We start from the raw sequence: 18583 nt of genomic DNA, 5'->3' as shown, positions 1-18583 counted from the left end.
GACACTGCAGCTGCATTATCTCCCTATAAGCTTGCTAGGGTCTCTGTCATATATAGCATCCATACTCCAGTTCTGCATCTGCTCTATTCAACCACACTGACCAAAATTCCCAGAGCCCCAAGCAGCATGCTTCTCTTACAATGGGCATAAGGGAGGTGGGAAAACAATGCCTCTTTGACTTCACTCACCATCTTTACCCACCATCCTGATACAGCCAATATTTTGGACTTCTTTTATACACACCCTGTCGCTTTTAGGGGGAGATTTTCAGAGGCACAGATAGGGAGTTAGATATCCTGTTCCCACTGATTCTCAGTGGGAGTTAAGAATCTAATTGTGTCTTTAAAAATCTCCCCAATAAACTTTGCTGAGAAATGAAGACACCCTGACATACTCTGAATATCAGTTATGGGCTGGACAAGTTAGAGGAGCATGAATTAGTGAGGTTCTTCCGTAGATCATACACTAAAGCTTCAAACAAATTTATTCTCGTTTTAGAAGGAACTTCAGATTTTCCTTTACAAAGTGACCAAAGAAACTGCCTTTGGGGCAGGCTGTTGCCTTAATATATGTGTGTGGGTGGGTGGGTGTGTAAACAGCACTTTAGACAGTTAGGATCTTGCTCTGAGGCACCTCTTACCATTAGAGTCCTCCACTTCTTCAGCAGGAGTGTGGTTCTTGGAGGCGTGTTGGGCGAGTGAGGCTACAAGGCTGACAATGCGGGGTCTTGGTAGTGTCAGTGCTTTCCCATGCACTTTCAAGGAGTGCTCTTTCAGCTGGCTGATTGTCATGGTGGAAAATGAGCAGGAGGAGCATTTGTAGGCATGTTCACCTGGGTGAGCGAAATACAGGCAAGTCATCAGCTCACAAAAGAAATAATGGGGCCCCATCCTTCTCCTACTGAACTCAATGGCAAAACTCCCATTGACTCCTCTGGTGCAAGACTGGTTCCAAAGAAAACCAGCTATTTAGTTTTCCTGTTGGAACAGTCGGTACTGGAGTCTATGGATAGTGACACCTGCCATATGACAAAGGTATTGCCCTTTTGAAACCCTGGCCCCCTTGTCACATGACTAGAGGCCAGCAAATAAAGACCAGTCTCTCATCAGCACTCCCGTGCATCACAGCTTTGTTGCATGGTGTTGGAAGAAAACAATCTTTGGTGAAATGGAGCTGATTGAATCCCTCAAGCTGAAAGAGAGCTGGAAGCGGTGGGTACAGGACTTCCAAATTTTCTTGGAAGCAAGAGGCCTTTCACAGTCATTGGAGAGGGTGGAATCCTCCATACTGCTACATGCGGCAGGTCCGGAAGCATTACAGAAGGAGCACGAAGGGCATTACAAGATGCTAGCCAAAATCCTTCAAAATCTTCAAGAATATCGTGATCCAGGCAATCTGGGAAAGGTATATTTTCCTGACATGAAACAAGCTGTCAGGCAAGATCATTGGTCATCATGTAACAAAGCTAAGTCACGTGAATTATGTGTGGTATAAGTGATAACCAGATCAAGGCAAGATTATTACAAGAAATGGACATGACATTACTAGGAAATGTGGATATTTGTAAGGCTAGCGAAAACTGTTATGGAAAGCATTAAGAAGAAGAAGTGAAAGAACAGAAGTGCTTGTAATTCTAAGTACATTCCAAGCCATAAAGACGGAATACAAGGATAAACAAATTGGAGAGACCAGATTTGTTTGCAGTAAGTGCGGAGGCAACTGGAACACAAAGCAAAGTTGTCCAACACAAGGGTTGTGGTGTTACACATGCAAGTATCGCTCTTATTTGGAAGGGAGAACAAAGCACCACACTGAATAAGCATGGGTTACAAACAAACCACAAAAAAACAAGACAAAAATAAGTGTAAAGTATTTATGAACATTAGCTGGAGGACAAAGCTTTGATAATGAAGATGCAGAAACAATTCTTTTGTGGGGGGTCTCTTCATAAATTTAGAAAACAAGGTTCTGGAACAGACTGAGTTTGTGACACGGAAATAAACAAAAAGAGAATTTGAAAATATATACTGGAGCCCAGTGTAACATAATCACAGCAAGCATAAACAAAAAGGTTAGAGACCACCCTGTGCTAAAATTAAAAAACAACAACAGCTAAGCTTCTTTAGTAAAAGACAATGGCAAGCACACACTGGTGTATCTGGAGAAGGACAGACCACTCAGAGTACGAAGTAGTGGAACAAGAATTCTCATGTGGTCCCATCTGCAAATGCTGATTAACAAAGGTGTACAACACATTTACAGATGATATGCAAATGTTATTCTTCCAGAATATGATTGGTTGCTTAGTGGGACAGGATGCATTAAGGATGTAATGCATCCCATTGACATAGACACCAGCATGCTGTCCAAAATACAGTGAGCAAGAAGGATGAGCTTCACGATATGGTAAAATTAGATGTTATTGAATAAATACAGGCCCCAACTGACTTTATTAATATTAAGGATATCATAATGAAATCAAACAAGTTAAGTACTCTTATGGATCAAGAAGATTTGAATAAGGTTATCAAACCCAAGCACTACTCTATGAAAACAGCTGAGGTGGTTGTATCTAGGACTTCAAAATGCAAGAGGACTTTCAGTTTTGGATGCAAGGCAAGAGTTTTTGAAAGTCTGACAATAGAAAAACTACAAAGACCTATCTTCTACTCTCCATTTTGAAGATATATATATATATTTGGGACTGTCTCAGATCCTGAGATGTACCAAAGCATCATGATCCAGATTATTTAGAATGTGGATGGGGTAGAAGTAATTGTTTAAACAATCTGCTGATTTGGGGTGAAGACAACAACACCACAAGAGGCACCACATAACGTTCCATAACATGCCAAAGAAAGAACATTACATTGAACAGGAACAAATGCCAGAGAGGCGTGAATGTAAAGTACGTACTCCATGACAAATGGAGTTTGACCAGAGTCAGAAAGATGGAGGCAATTGTACAAATGGAAAGACCCAGAATAAGAAGCAGGCTAACGTATCTAAGCAAATTCACTTCTAAATTTGTACACATTAGCACTGGTCTGATCAGGGAGAGAAAAAGTTTTGGAAATTTAAAAAAAAAAAAAAAGCTGTCATGGAAGTGCTAAAACTGGAATATTTTGAGATTAGAACGAGTCTAAGATCTTGGTTGATTCAAAATCACATGGGTAGGGGGGTAGCCTTCCTGGAAGGTGATTACTTATATTTCCAGAGAGCTGACTAAAAACACAACAGAGCTATGCTTAGATTGAAAAAAAATGCTAGCAACTTTTTGGTTTCATGAATGTCTATTTGGTAGACACTGGTTGAAGCAGAAATAGACCATGAAACTTTGGAAATCCTATTAAACAAACCATTGTGCAAAGCACCACCTACACTCCAGAAAGTGACCACAAAATTCCAAAATGTGAGATACAGGCCCTGTAAGGAGTTTCTCAGAGCAGACATGGTTTCAAGATCACCTATATATAGCAAAATCAAGAATCTATAAAAAAAGGAGTTTGGAGGAAATATGGCTCACTTACAAATTTTTAAACTAAATTTTGACAAGCTCAAACAGGAAATACAAAATAGCCCAACCTTGAGAGATTAATTCTAAATGGACGGCCAACAAAAACATCCAGGCACCTCCACACTTGAAAACTTATTGGGAGTATACAAACTGAAATCGCTGTTTAAAATGGGTCTCTCATAATCCCACACAGCACGAGGCCAGAAACGTTAAAACTAATTCTCAGTGCCCAGCCGTATACTGAGAGGTGTAAGAACAGGGCCTGGCATGAATGCTGCCATTGCAGATAAGGTGCCCAAGTGTGAAATCTGCAATCAATATAGGAAACAGAATGCAGAGCAGCACCAAACTATAGGCGCCTCCTGACTGCCCTTCGTCCAAGGTTAATTTTGATCTATTTGAATTTAACAGGAAAGATTAACTTCTTGTTAGTGGGCTACAACCAATTTTACTGTATTAACTGTGCCACTGCAGAACAGGCAGAAGGAACTGCTATGAGAACAAGATGTGACCATGTAAGCAGCAATCCCTGGAGGTTCAGAGATGTAGTTATTGACAGATGTCTAACACCGTTGGGTTTTAGTAATTAGCTAGTTTACTGTGTGGTGGTTAGTGTTGGTTGACAGCCTACTTATCTGCTTTTGATTTGATCTGCCTTTTTTTTTTTTTTTTTTAAAGGAAGCTGTAACAGTAGCCAAAGGAGTAAGTAGATATTGACCCCAGTCCTGTGATAACCTTTTTAATGCAGAAATATGTCACATGGCTGCGGGCAGGAAATCAAGATCAGTCTCTGAACAATCTTGTGTCTCATACCTTTAGACAGTCACAGGTGCAATATTTTGCTGTGATCCTTTCCCTCCCCGTATCACTTTCCCAATTCCCAACTATCACAAGTGTGTTGGGTGTATGTACATATTCTACACAGCAGGGTAAAAAAGTCTACAAAATACTTCACTCCTCACCTCGTGTAAGTCAGCATAAGCTCCATTTATGTCAATGGAGCTATGCCAGTCTAAACCAGCTGAGGATCTGGCTCCAAGTTCAGTTTGCACATTGAAGCCAACACATGACAGTCCAAAATGCAAATCCCAGCTCATTTCAGGAGTCATTTAAAATATAAACATATCAGAACAGCAGATCATCAACATATGAGTATCAAACGTGACTGGTCACCATTACTAGAAGCTGAATGACTGAGCACACTTTTAGAAACAAAAAGTGCAGGATTTTCAGAAGTGCTCAGTGTTAGCCTAATTCTGCTCCCTCTGAAGTCAATGTTAAGACTCTCACTGAATTTAATGGGAGCAGAGAGTTGACCAGTGCTGAACCACCTTTGAAAATCCCAACCAAAACTGGCAATGAAAAGTTTAACTGGTAACAGTGGCAAAGAGAGTAAGACATTGGTTATAGTTGCTGCATTGTAAAATTGACAGAGACTTACCAGCATGAGCTTTGAGTATATGAGTTTTCAGGCGGCTATTATAGGAAGACTTGAATGGGCAGAGTTTGCAACGGAATGGTTTATGGTGTCCGTGGTGAGTCTGCATATGGCGATCCAAACTTGGCAAGGGAGAGGCAGAAAAAGGAAACACAAAATATTAAATAACTTCAGCTACTCCTTCATATGCCAGGCTGAAAACCTAACGGGCCAGACTCTGCCACCCTTCTTCATGCTGGGTAGCACCTTAATCCTGTGAGGCAACTTGCAAAGCAAGGTAGTATCTAGCGTGAGGAAGGGTGGGAGAACTGAGCCCAACATTATGCAGAATGCAAGCCACTTAAACAGGATAATTGGGAAAAATCAGGTGTTAATCAGTCTTATCCAGAGTGTAACAGGATAGATGCTATGGAACAGAGCTGGTTAAAAAAAACCAAACAAACCACAGCAATTTTTGGTTTGACAAGAGTCTTTGTGAAAAGTTTGCCCCCTTTCCCCCTCCAATCAGCAAGTTTTGAAATTTTTCAACCTGCTCTATTGAGGAAGCCTTCTTTTGGCAAAGAGAATAGAAACGGACTAGTCTGTTCTGGGGAAGATGCCAGCAGGCTGTGCAGGAGCCAACCAAGGAGTTCCAGGAGCAAAAAAAAGATGGTTTTAGAGAGAGATTTGGAAGACAGCGTATGGAGCCCAAGAAAAAAGTGTGGGTAGCAGGAAACATCTATGCTAGGATCTTCTTTGTGAGAAGTCAAAGCAAGAGAGGGGGTTAAGAAACCCTTTCAGATTCCAGACTCTTTCTAATCAATCTTTATATAACAGCTCAATTCATAATTACATTTGATTTAGAAGAATGAAGCACTAGGTGAACATCATAGTATCTGAATAAGAACCCCAGAGTTTGGAAGCTTCTCTAAACCATCTGATCTTCCCGAGTTCACAAATCTCAAGCGAGCAAGCACCAACTTTAGGCTGGACTAGACATATCCCCAACAACAGCCCCTTCTCATGGTATGTTAACATGTTTGACTCTTGTCCTACTTTCAGCCTGCATGTGCAAGAGGTGCATGGCAACAGGATAATGGGATGGGGGAAACAGTCTTTAGTCTCAGAAGTGCTTCCGTTTTATTTTCAAATTTGCTTGTATTTCACTTAAACTGGCAAATTCTTACTAAATATCAGCACCTTCACACACAATGCAGAAGTTCCTGCTACATTTTTCATCCTGTACTACCACAAAAAGAGCCTAATCTCTAAAAATGCCTGTTCATCGGTGCAAAAGCTGCATTCTTAGTCCATTCAAATTAACACCTGATAGTAACAAAATGTACAGTATGTCTATTTACAGTAGCACTTCATAGCAAAATAATGTTATTGTAAATTCAATAAGGAGCTATAATTACTGCCAGTCCAGTGAAATCAACAAATCTGCTCAATGAATAAAATATGCGGAGCATCCATTTGTGTCGATACTTCACATAACAACAAAACCCCCGTCTTAAATACCTGACAAGGAAACAAGCTTGCTTAACAATTAAAGCAGATTGTCCATCCAAAGAGGTATAATATATAATACTAGTCCATACAGGACCACATACAATTAAACTCAAACCATAGGTCCCACCTCTGAGATTCTTTTCCAATCAGCTTTTATTTAGGTTTTTTTTTTTTTAAACTTGTACTATGGATTTTCTCTCTCCCAATTACCTATTTTACCCATGTTAAAGAGATGACGTAGATAGTCACACAATATCTGATTGAACCTATTTCTATAGCAACCACAATTTTATAGAACTCCAGCTTGATCCTTCCTATTTAACCCCAGCATCTTCTTCACTCACAGCCAATATAACACTTGCCAGGGAAGAGTGCAGGCAAACTCAGTGCTAGAATTTTGGGGGGGGGATTGGGGGGGGGAGGAGGAGGATTATTTTAGTACAGAGAGTAGTGGTTCTCCCTACACTTTTAAAGTGGCACAGTCTGTATTCCACCAATGCAGTCCTGCCAAGGCCTGCCAATTCAGTATCGGAATACCTCTGCTCAGAAGAGGCCCCCTGTGCCCAACACACATTCACCGGGGGATGCCCCTGTCCTTTTACCTCTCAGAGCCTGTAAAACAGATTATGGTTATAACCTAGCTGGACACACTTAGGGTGCTGGTGGAAGTGTCGCCTGTCTAGAACACAAGATTTGTTTTCTGTGTCCTGCTCTCTCCCTGGTTTGGATTTGGTTGCAGAGCAGACACACTTAAGCCTGACTTACGATGCTGTGGATGATGCCACAAATGTTTCAGACAGAACAGAGCATGGCTCTTCCCTCCTTCGTTGGATGAGTAGGAGTCTCCTTGGAGGATAGATGAAGCATGCATGTGTTCTCAAGCCTGTCAATGGGGGTTTGGTGTGGGCGAATCCTACGGAGTACATTTCTTTGTGGCAGGCCTTCAAAAAGTTTAAAATGCCAATTAAGCAGCTACCTCTCTCCCTAATCTAAGAAAACCTTTAGCACACACTTTGTGAGAAGTTTGTTTATTTCTGCTAATACTTAATCTGTTGCATCAGAAAATGGAATATGTTGTGGAACTCATTCAGAGAAGAGCCCTATACTCTTGTGGATAATGTTTTCATAGAACAATTTACATAACACAATAAAAAAAATCAAGATTTTTTTAAGTTCAGCTCTTGAGAACTGCTCAGCATTAAAGAGACTACATCTCTCTAAATCAACCCAACAAAACTCCACCAACAAAAAATCACACTGCTATCTGAAAACTGTTGCTACAGGTAACACCCAGGTTCCTTATTTATGAGTATCTCCCTCTTTTCTTTCCTGTTTATTTTATTAATTTGACAGCACTGCGTAGAAGGTCAGTTTCATTGTTTCCTCTGTGTAGGAAGTTTGCCCCTTTTGTTTGTGTGTTCTTCCCCCACAGAAAAAAGGAGAATGAATATTTAAAAAAAAAAATATGAAAAGAATCAGAGACATTGGTAAGGGGACTCAGAAGAATGTGAATACCTGAAAACTAGAAAAAAGGGGCAGGGGAGCAGTTAAACAGTAAAGGTGTCCAGTTTTCAAGTGTACAGTGCCCCCATTAATGTCAGCACATATGAAAACAGTATCACTGGTCTGTACTTCTATTGCAAAAACTTACTTGTGCCTGAAAGCAGAGACAAAGGAGCAATACTGGCAGCTGTACTTGTCTTCACGGGTAAACATGGCCAGAGCCAAATGACTTCTCTCATGAGATCGCAGACCCTGCATAGACATCAAAACCCGGTCACACTGGCTGCAGTGGTATCCCCCAGGCCTGGTTTCATCTTCCAAGGATGCTCCAGATTCAGCTTCTGTAAATTCCACCATGCCATGGTCTTTTGCTCCCTCAAAACCCTCCAAAGTTGTGTTTGAAGAATCTTCCGCTTCCTGCTAAAAAACACATACCCCCCCAAAGCCATCAATTCTCTCTCCCTTCTGCCTTGGGTCTTCCCCATGTGTTAACTTTCCCATCTAAGCTTCCCTTTTCAGAATGTCTCCTGGAATCCGACTACATCCATGTTCTAAAGATATCCCTGCACCGTTCCCATATCATCAATGGCTTCCTTCAGGAAACGGTCCCCCAGTTTCAAATCTACTCTAAAAAAAGACTAAATCTCACAACTGGCCCTAAGTAATATTGTCAATGTCATCATAAAAGCCATGGAATTGGAGTAGAAACTGAACTAACTACCGTCTAACTCCTGGAAGTGGATCCCACAAAACAGGTTAGAGACACATAGGAAGGTGGTATGGAGGAAACTTGCATTGTCCTTGCCTCTGGGCTAACCCAGACCTCCCCTTTCCAGGGCTGTTGAGCAGACACTTTCCACCAGCACTAAATTCATGAGAAACAACAGGCACTCTATGAAAACATTACTCCTCTTCAGAAATAGTTACTTGTTTCTTGTTCCCCTCCCTTAATATTATTCACCACGGCACATATTTTGTTGTGATCAGCAGCTTAAAATTGGTAGAGAGTGTAACACCACATTCATTTGACCTTGGTTTTCAGCTTTCTTGCTCAACTACTTAAGTAATTTCCTTTTGCTCAAAAAGATGGCAACGGTCCTGTAAGCTATGCTTGAAAAGGATAGCTGGGCAGGAGAAAAGGAACAATCTCTTTTGTAGCATCACGTAAGCAAAAGGGGTGGGCAGTGAAAGGACAACAAAATAATAAAAGCCCTCTTAGGTAGAGCAGCTCAGACCCTTCTGGATTTAGTTGCCCTATCGCAGTATGCAGTAGGGGTTAGAAACACGGGATTGTGGGGTCAGCTCTGCTACTCAACCCACTCTGAATTCTCACTGCAGCAAAAGGAATGTGTTCACAGCTCCTGCCGCACGATTGCATGCACACGCCCCAGTTGATATCCTGAAGAACCTGCTGTTAGGTAGGAAACCCCAGTCCTCCCCTGCACACCTGATTTCCTAGAAGCAAAAGTCCATTTGCACATGAAAACTAAAGTGCATTTACAATTGGCCTCTTTAGTTGGGCCAATGGCTCCGGTAAATGACTAATTAGCCATCTGAATGGCTGTTTGCAGATACAAACACCCGGTTTGCTTGTGTCATTGTAACTACGCATGCAAGCATGTAACACACAATTTCATGTACATTTGTGCATGCACACTTCAGGCTTCCTCTTCTGAAAATTTTGCCTTCAGAGGCAAAGATAGTAGAAAAGTAGCCCAGAACAGCTGGACAAGAGCTTCCTGCTCAGAGGCCTACGCTTTCTACCATGGACAAGACAAATTCCTTTATGCAAGAGAAATGGGATACACTCAGTGGCAAAAAATAGTCTTCATGTCCTGAATCAAAGGTAGAAGAAAGTTGTAACTAACGTCTGAAAAAATCTAGCATTAAAATAATCCAGAGACAACACAGAAAACTGTCCATTAGATTTGGATGATGGATTTAGTAAATCAGTACCTAATCCAAATTGAACTTAATGAGAGAGTCTGCCCATCGGCTTCCGTGAGTTTTTTGATCAGGCTTTAATCTCAAACAAACACATAGCCACTTCTTATAATTCTCACCTTTACGGTAGCTGTCACAGACGAGACATTCCCATACTGAACATGCTTGCGAAGGTGATTACAGATGGCTCGAAGGGTGGGATGAACTTCCACACAAAATTTACATTTGTATCCAACAACTTTCCTCTCCTTAAATTTTGATACATCTTCCAAGTGACCGAATGTCTGTTGGAACACATCAGTATAATCAACAAAGACACTGAAATTTGCTTCCAGAACTAACTTAACCAAAAAAAAAAAAAAAAAGAGAGAGAGATTACAAACGTACTCTGAGACAGCATGGATTTTAAAACCAAAACAATTAGGCAAGCCATTTTTGTTTGTTCAAATAGAAAAGAAAAAGGCCCACTCTCTTGGCACTTTAAGGACAAAGGTACAGATTTTGCAAAGCCGTCTAAATGACTTACACACACATCCATTAACATAGATGGATAATGTGTTTAAATCCCTTAGGCTGGTTTGCAAAATCTCCTCTCAAGTTTTCAATTAGCCCTCGTTAATGCCTTTAAAATATACAGGTAAAACATTTCCATAGTATGAACTCTGAATTTCTGCCTAGTGACAATTTTATTAATTTTTAATTACATGGCCCAATTATGCCATGTAATTGGGTGACTCTGATATAAACTATGAGTCACTCCTTCGCAATGGTAAATAGTTACTCCAGATTTACACCAGTGAAACAGAACAAAATTTGGTCCAAAGTTCATATGGGGCCTGATCCAAAGCCTGAAGTCACTAGAAAGATACTCATTGATATTAATAGGCTTTGGATGAGGCCCCATGTCAGATATATTACCCCCATTTTGCTGACACCATGTCTTACTGAGTAGGCTATTCCTGAGAAGGAAATTTGTGTTATTACAAGGAATCATGACCAGGGGGATTGGGAAAGAGACAGGCCAGTGGCCTTGTAGTAGAAAGTCACATAATTAAGTGCCAGATAAGGAGGCTACTCATAGGAGGAGGAGAGGAGGAAACAGCAATCCCCTAGGAAGCTCTAGAAAGGGATACAGAAGGGGGTGGGGGGGGGGCAGATGTAATCAAGCTAGAGCATTTAATTGATTTATAGAACTCACTGGCACACTAAGTCACTTGCTTGCTTGTAGCCGTTTGGCTGCCAAAGAGCACATGCATGGGGACACTAATAAGAAGAAGCGGGGAGGGATTGGGGCTGTTGAGAGAACACACACACACACACACTCTCTTACCCTCTCTTGTTTGAAATCTGCAAAAGCACCATCTGCATATTTCTGCTTGCTCAAAAGCTGTTTCCTCCTCTCTTGACGTTGGGCACGCTTCTGGAATTCCTCATTGTGACTGTTCAAATGCAAGGCCAGCTCCGCCATGCTATGCGGTTTGCTATCACAGTGCTTGCACTGGTAGGCAGAGCTCTGAGAGCGGGTGCCACATCCCAGTATGGTAAAGTCTCTCTTCAAATCCTTGCTGTGGTGGTCAGTGTAATGCATACACAGCAGCTCGGCGGTGCTGAAGGACAGTTTGAAACATTTTATACACCTGAAAGGAAGCCACTCGATTTCCTGAGTCTCATTCTCCACCTCAGACTTTTCAAAATCATTTCTCTCCTCACCTAGGATCTGCTTTTCATGCTCGTCAGCATACACAGCTGTAAAGTAGCCCCCTAGCTTGCTCGCATGCTGCTTCTTAGGGAAAACACCAGGGTGACGTTTCATGTAGTGGGACACGATGCCTTTTTTGCTAAAGGACTGGAAGGAACAAAGCGAGCACTTCTTCTTTTCCACTGCCCTCCTCAGCTCCTCGCTCAGTTGAGGAGAGGTGTCTTTGGGAGGAGACGGAATGATCACTTTACTGGGCTTGTCACTTACCGTCCTGGAGGCTGCCAGGCAATGAGTGTAATAAGCGTCAATGTCGTGCCGTTTCTGGTAGTGTGCTGCAAGCCCTTTGCGGATGGGGTTTGTGTAGGAACACAAAGCACACTTGAAGAGGTTGTTTTTGCCTTCCGGCTGCGCCCGGACATTGTTGTGTTTGATGCGGTAGTGCCTGGCTATCCCCTTCCGGGTGGAGCAGAAATATTTGCACAGCTGGCACCGGAATACTGTGTGAGACACGAGATGAGAGCTGGAGAAATGAGAAGCTGGCACGGCGACTTCTCCGATGTCCTCAGCAGCAATTTCTGGAGAAGCCTTTATTTCAGGGGTACTCTCCGGCTCCATGGCCGCAGACGCCTTTGGTGGTGACTGCGCAAACACATCAAATTCAGGTTGGTTGTGGTATTTTTCATAGTGAATTTTAAGCTTTTCCAAAGTGCCATGGGTATAAGGGCATAATTTGCATCTGTAAGCACCATACCCTTGCTTGAAAATCCTACTTGTTTCTTCCACATCATTCTGGGACATGTCATTAGACTGCTCCACGTCATGCACAAAATCCTCAGCGGTGACCTTTATTGACGGATGCCGTTTCTGGTAGTGTGTAAGGACACCGTGGATGCGCGTATTAATGTAAGGGCAATGCCTGCACTTGTACACGGCTCCTGGGTTAATGTCTATGTCCTGTGCAAAATCTGCAGCTTTAACTTTCATGCCAGGATGTTTTTTGCCATAATGTGTCAGGAGGCCGTGCAAGTTATTGTATTCAGACTGGCATACTGTGCACTGATACGGCGTGGAGGATATCGCAGGGTTTGCAGAGGCCAGCTGGACATTTTTTTCTTGGGGGAGGCTGGAGTCTTCTGTACAATCCACGTCCTGTTCCATCTGTGATGTGGTTATCTGGTCTTCAGAATTAACCCTAGTCCCAACTTCATCGGACTGAGTACCAGCTTTCTCAGCAGCATCTTTCTCCTTGATGATATCCAGCAACACAGATTCATCCCCATTCATGGCCCAAGGATGAAAAGCCTGATAGTGATTAGTAATATCCCAAATGGAAGATGCTTCAAAAATGCAGTCTCTGCATTTATAGGTTTTTGCCTCTGATGGCATCATTAGGGCTGGAGGGGAAGGATCTGGACCTGCCCAGAGTTTAGTGGCCATGTATGTATAGTCAACATAATGCTCAGGATGTCTCCTTTGGTAATGCACGAGCAAACCGCTAGGCTCTGTATGTGAATAAATACACCATTCACAGTGATAACCAGCTTCTATTAAGCCATCCAAAAATGCCCATCGTAAAATGGATGTAACTGTGGCCTTCAGGCTTGGATGGTCTTTCTTAATATGCTTCCTCAGTGCGTAAAAATAAGGCGACGTGTAGGAACACTGCCGGCATTTGAGAGCTCTTAGTTTAGCCTTGTCCCGCTCTGCATTGGAAGTGGGCACAGGCATGCTGCTGGACAATTTTTTCTGGCCACGATCGCAAAGGCTTCTAATCGTGGCTGTGTGCTGTCTGATCACATCTGCATTGGCTTTGAAGTCACGATGCTTCTTTTGATAATGAATGAGCACGCCTTTAACGGTCCGATTTCCATAGTCACAATGCTGACAGAAGAACATTTCATTCTCAAGGGGAGCCACAGAGCTCTCAGAGCTGCCCCTGTTCAGCTGCATAGACGCTGGTGGCCTCTGAATGCCAGGTGGCATTTCACCACCCCTCATCATTGCTGCTGTGGGGGGCGTCTGCCTAATGTATTTCGCAGTGACCTTTATTTCTGGATGCCTTTTCTGATAGTGGACGAGCACTCCCACCACCGAGCGGTTGCTATATGAACAGTGCTTGCAGTAGTAGAGTTCAGTGGTGAGGTCTGGTGGTGGGGGGGGGGGAGGTGGTGGCTGTGAAGCCATGTTGGACAGTTTTGGGGAGATGGGAGTTCCCAGCTCAAAGGACAGTTGAGCTAGGGCAGAACCCCTGTCGACAGACACCACCCGCATGGTCTTCTGAATCCTGAAATATGAAGCCTTTTCTTCAGGGTGTTTTTTCTGATAATGCACCAGAACAGAATGCATGTTAGGGCTTGCAAACGAACACACATCACAGTCATACACCACAACGCTATTAACTGAAGGCTCTTTCTGATTTTCACATTCTGGACTAAAACTCTTTGAAGCATTTTTGTTAAATGTAGCAGGAACTCCAGCCCCGCGGGCCACTGGGGTGGAAGTTGCCATGGTCTTGGGAGCAGAATTCAAGATCTCTCTCAGTGTTTGCGACTCTGCATTTAACCCTTCTTGCTGCTCGACTACATAGCTTGAAAATATCATTGCATTGTTAATTTTAACAGTTGGGTGCATTCTTTGGTAGTGCGGCATCAAGCTTCTAACATTCGGGCTAGTGTAAGAGCAAAAGCGGCAGCGGTAGATCAGATCAGAATGATCAAAGTTGAGTACATTCATAGCTTCAGGATGATGCTCACCGTAATGCTGCTGCAGGTCTTCAAAGTTGGTGTAGTCAATGTAACATTCAAGGCATCTGTACACAGCACTGTGATCGTTAGGGTCCAATATATACCTAAAGCTGAACTTAATGTAAGGATGCATCCGTTGGTAGTGGGTGCTAACACTCCTCGCAGATTTGTTGCTAAAGTCACAGTGTTTGCAATAATAAAGCCGTCCGGAATCATTAAACTCTGCGTTTTCACTGTTTTGATCAGATCCATACATACTCGACTGGCTGCCCAGAAGAGATGCATTAGGCCCTTGATGATCCTTCATGTTGACAGAAGAGCAATAATAATCTTCCTCATCTTCAGATAAAGTTAGCTCAATTTCTGCCCCATTGGTGGAATTATAATCATGCGGCATGTTCCTGAAATTAGTCTCCTTCTGAGAATCATTAGTATCTCTTCCCCACATTTGCTGGGGTGCATAGGAACTAGACACCTCCATCAATGGCTCTGTTTGTTCTTCTTCCTTGTCCAATTCTACTTCTATCTCCACTTCATTGTCTTCCTCCTCTTCTTCATCATCCTCTACGTTAATCACTGCATCTTCTTGTTGCTTGTTTTGGTTAATTTTGCTCTGTAGGTTGCTCGCTATTTCATCGATTCTAGTTCGCTTCTTCACAGGCGATAGATCTAGGGGAAAGTCATTTGTCAGTTTTCGAGAGGTCTTAGCTACAAAGTTATTTTTAGATGATAACCCAAGAATTGAGGTCTGGCTTTTCTTCACAGTGCTGGAGGCAGCATGGGCATCCACCTCACTCTCTTGTGGAGTATTGGATGACGGTCCCTCGTATTTTGGCAAGTTATCACAAAAAGAATGCTTGTGTTGCTGATGAACTCGGAGACCTTTCAAAGTAGTTGTGGAGTAGTTGCACAGCGTGCATTTATAGGGGTGCTGAGAGTGGGGTTGAGGGGACTGCTGCTGTTGCTGCTGCACAGATTCCATCATTCCGCCTGACTTCCTGCCATTTATATTTCCACTTTCATAAGACACTGTGCTTTCATTCAGAGAGGAGGCTATGCTTTCACTCTGGGAATTCACAGCATCCCAATCTGATGTTGTACCTGTATGACATTGTTTATGAGCTCCAAGTTTTAATGAACTCTTACAAGTGAAAGGACATTCATCGCACTTGTATACAGCCGTCTTCCCAGAGAGGTGGATGTTCTCAATATGGCGGGAGATGCTTCGGCGGTGCATAGTGAGGAAAGGGCAAAAAGGGCACTGGAACCTGTTCATGTATCTTCTAAAGGGGATCCCCTTTGTTTCCAATAATTTGTTACCATCAGATCCCATCAGCTGCTCTGCAGACATTCCTGAGGTCTGGTGATCCATGGAGTTCAAGCCATTCTCACTGTCTATTTCATTTAGCTCTTCATCAGAGCTAGAGTCATTTAGCATACTATTAGTTTCCAGGTCAGCAGAAGAATTTGTCATGTCAGCTATTCCATAGCGGGATCTGTCAGACAAATTAACCATACCAGAGTTATGAGGTGACTTAGGCTTCATTTGAGGATAAGACACAGAAGAAAACTTTGAAGATGTAGAAGAATTGGGTCTGATAAGGGAGTTACTCATGGAGCCTCTGAAGTTTGAGACGTTGGCATTCGGCATCTCACGCCCTGTAGCATTCATAGAGATATAGTTGGAGTTTGGGGCAGAGTTTGGTGCACTTTTGTTCTGCACATCAGGCAAACTGGTTCCATCCTGTTGCTGTCTCAGGCTTGACAGTATTTTTACCATGCTGCGATGCTTCTTCATCATGTGGTCACACCAGCGTTCCCTTCGAGGGGTCTGATAGCTACACCATTCGCAGCAAAAGTTGCCCCTAGACTTTGTTAAAGGCTTGACCATGGATTCCAAGATGCTACGCTCTACTACTTCAGCAGGCAGCTCCTTGCAGGATTCCTGCACCGGCACGGATGCGGATGCAGATTCAGATATGGCAGCTGTGGCAGTAGGGGGAGTTGAACTCTCCTTTAGATTATTTTTGTGATACATTTTCTGGTGCTTAATAATCCTTGCACGCCTTGGCGATTTGTAGGTACAGAACTGGCAAGAGAAAACTTTGCCAAACCCCTCATGCATCATGATGTTGTAATTTAAGGATCCAGCAGCAGGCGGTCCCACAGAGCTCCCTCCAGCTTGTGTGCCATGCACTTTTCGGGTATGTTCTATGAGAAGGTTTTTGGATCTGAAGTAACGCACACAGAATTTGCACTGGAAAAACTTGTTTGTTGGTTTAGGATTTGGGGCCATGTGCTGGCTATAAAAACTCTGGCTATGGCTATAATAACTTCCAGTCCCCATCTGAGCTGCATTTTGCCCTAAAAGAAAAAAACCCACAAGGAATAAATACATACAATTTCTTCTCCACCTACCACTCAATGATATAATACAATATTCAACAAAAATCACATCCCATTGGGTCCATCAGTATTCCAGTGCATGCAATACACTGGACTATCTCATTTACGATTCTCTTCTGTACCTGCTGCAAAACTCTGACATATAGGACGTAACGTGGTCTATGTATTACTTCTAAAACAAAGTTTCTTTAAATAAACACATTAGTTTTCCCCTTGTTTATTCTGCCCCCCCACCGTTCCTCAGACGTTCTTGTCAACTGCTGGAAATGGCCCACCTTGATTATCACTACAAAAGGTTTTTTTTTCTCTCCTGCTGTTAATAGCTCACCTTACCTGATCACTCTCATTACAGTGTGTATGGTAACACCCATTGTTTCATGTTCTCTATGTATATAAATCTCCCCACTGTATTTTCCACTGAGTGCATCTGATGAAGTGAGCTGTAGCTCACAAAAGCTTATGCTCAAATAAATTTGTTAGTCTCTAAGGTGCCACAAGTCCTCCTTTTCTTTTTGTGAATACAGACTAACACGGCTGCTACTCTGAAACCTGACATTAGTTTCAGACGTTCACCCCAAATAAATAAATAAATAAATAACTTCTAAAATTCTTGATGATAAAAAACAGATAAATCCCCAACCCATTTCAGTGGTTACATACAAAGCAATAATCAGAACTGATAAGGCAGTAACCAAACAATACTCACTTTGCTGTCATTATAATAAAATTAATGAAAATTACAAATTAAAATATGCCAAGACAGGCAGCAAAAAAGAGAGAGGTTTACGTTTACCTGCAATTTCATCTGCAATTGTAAATTCATCTTTTACAGAAGAAAATTCGACCTCTGTCTGGTTGCTAGCATTCATGGAGCCAGACCTTGGCTGGCTAGGACTTTCCTCAGAAACATCTGTTGGCTGCAAAAAAGCAGTGTGAACATCCTGAATGTGAGCTTTAAGGTCTTCATAGGATGGAGCTCGAAAATCACAGCCATCGCACTGCAGCACCTCCATGGTCCTCGATAATACTTTCACATCAGGAAATTCTGAAAGAAAAGGAATGGGGGAGAAGCACTTGTTACAGAAACATCATTCAGTGAACCCTGACTAATATATAAAACCAAGCTGGTCAGCAATAAGGTTTAGTAACCTCCAGAAATGCTAACATTACAGAAGTAAGAACTCAACTTTTGCTCAATATGTTGAAAGGCATCAAGGAAATTCAAATTAACAGAAAATCCTACCTAAATGGCTCATGAGTTGCTGAGCTGGGCTCTACAAATATTCAAGCCTTCTGACAAATGGATGTTGATTCAGTAGACCTTGCCTTCTTGGCTTTTCCCTTACTCAGGTTCTTTCTGCCTGGGCTTATTGTTACACTGACAGTCTGTCTCAAATAAAGATGAGGGAAGCACATGTGATTTGAGCAGCTTCATTACTCCCAGCCATTCATGCACTGACCTTTACTATTAGAAAATAGGATTTCTGCCTCTTTTCAACCAGCACTAACCTTCCTCTAGATTAGACAACTACTGACTACTTCATTGCCAAAGACTAAAAAGCCTCCCCTGGAAACTTGCATTTTCAATTAGTTTAAAACATCTAGTCAGTTTTGACCTTAATGGAAAAAAGAGACAATATGGCAGTGAGAGATCTGGATACACTGACTTTTGATAGATTGTTGCACCTTAACAATTCCACCAAACACAGAAGAGAGCTACATTCTTGGTTGGAATTCCCATAATTATGCCCAGAGTTATACCCTGTCTCTGGGATCAGGATTTTGATGGGGTGGTGGACGGGAGAGGAAGGGATTTCTGCTGTCATTTAATAAAAACATTG

At 42.4% G+C, this 18583-nt stretch overlaps 1 protein-coding gene across 12 annotated transcripts in view; it reads right to left on the bottom strand.

Annotated features, from left to right (window-relative positions):
• Positions 1-18583, bottom strand: part of ZNF462 (zinc finger protein 462) — a 104674-nt gene that overhangs the window by 39921 nt on the left and 46170 nt on the right. For 6 of the 12 annotated variants that reach the window (XM_073345994.1, XM_073345997.1, XM_073345996.1 and 3 more), the window contains 6 exons: positions 17536-17787; positions 11224-16700; positions 10013-10177; positions 8098-8369; positions 4959-5077; positions 641-832 (listed from right to left, as the gene is read on the bottom strand). In XM_073345994.1, the coding sequence (XP_073202095.1) occupies positions 641-832; positions 4959-5077; positions 8098-8369; positions 10013-10177; positions 11224-16700; positions 17536-17755 (6445 nt within the window). In that variant the 5' untranslated portion in view covers positions 17756-17787. Of the gene's footprint in view, positions 1-640; positions 833-4958; positions 5078-8097; positions 8370-10012; positions 10178-11223; positions 16701-17535; positions 17788-18583 lie in introns of those variants that run through there. The other 6 variants (XM_073345992.1, XM_073345999.1, XM_073345989.1 and 3 more) reach the window with 5 other exon arrangements.

Source organism: Lepidochelys kempii, chromosome 5 (genome assembly GCF_965140265.1).
Source record: "Lepidochelys kempii isolate rLepKem1 chromosome 5, rLepKem1.hap2, whole genome shotgun sequence".
NCBI classification, from domain to species: Eukaryota; Metazoa; Chordata; order Testudines; family Cheloniidae; genus Lepidochelys; species Lepidochelys kempii.
The sequence above is the reverse complement of the archived record's forward strand: the minus strand, read 5'-3'. Positions and strand labels throughout refer to the sequence as shown.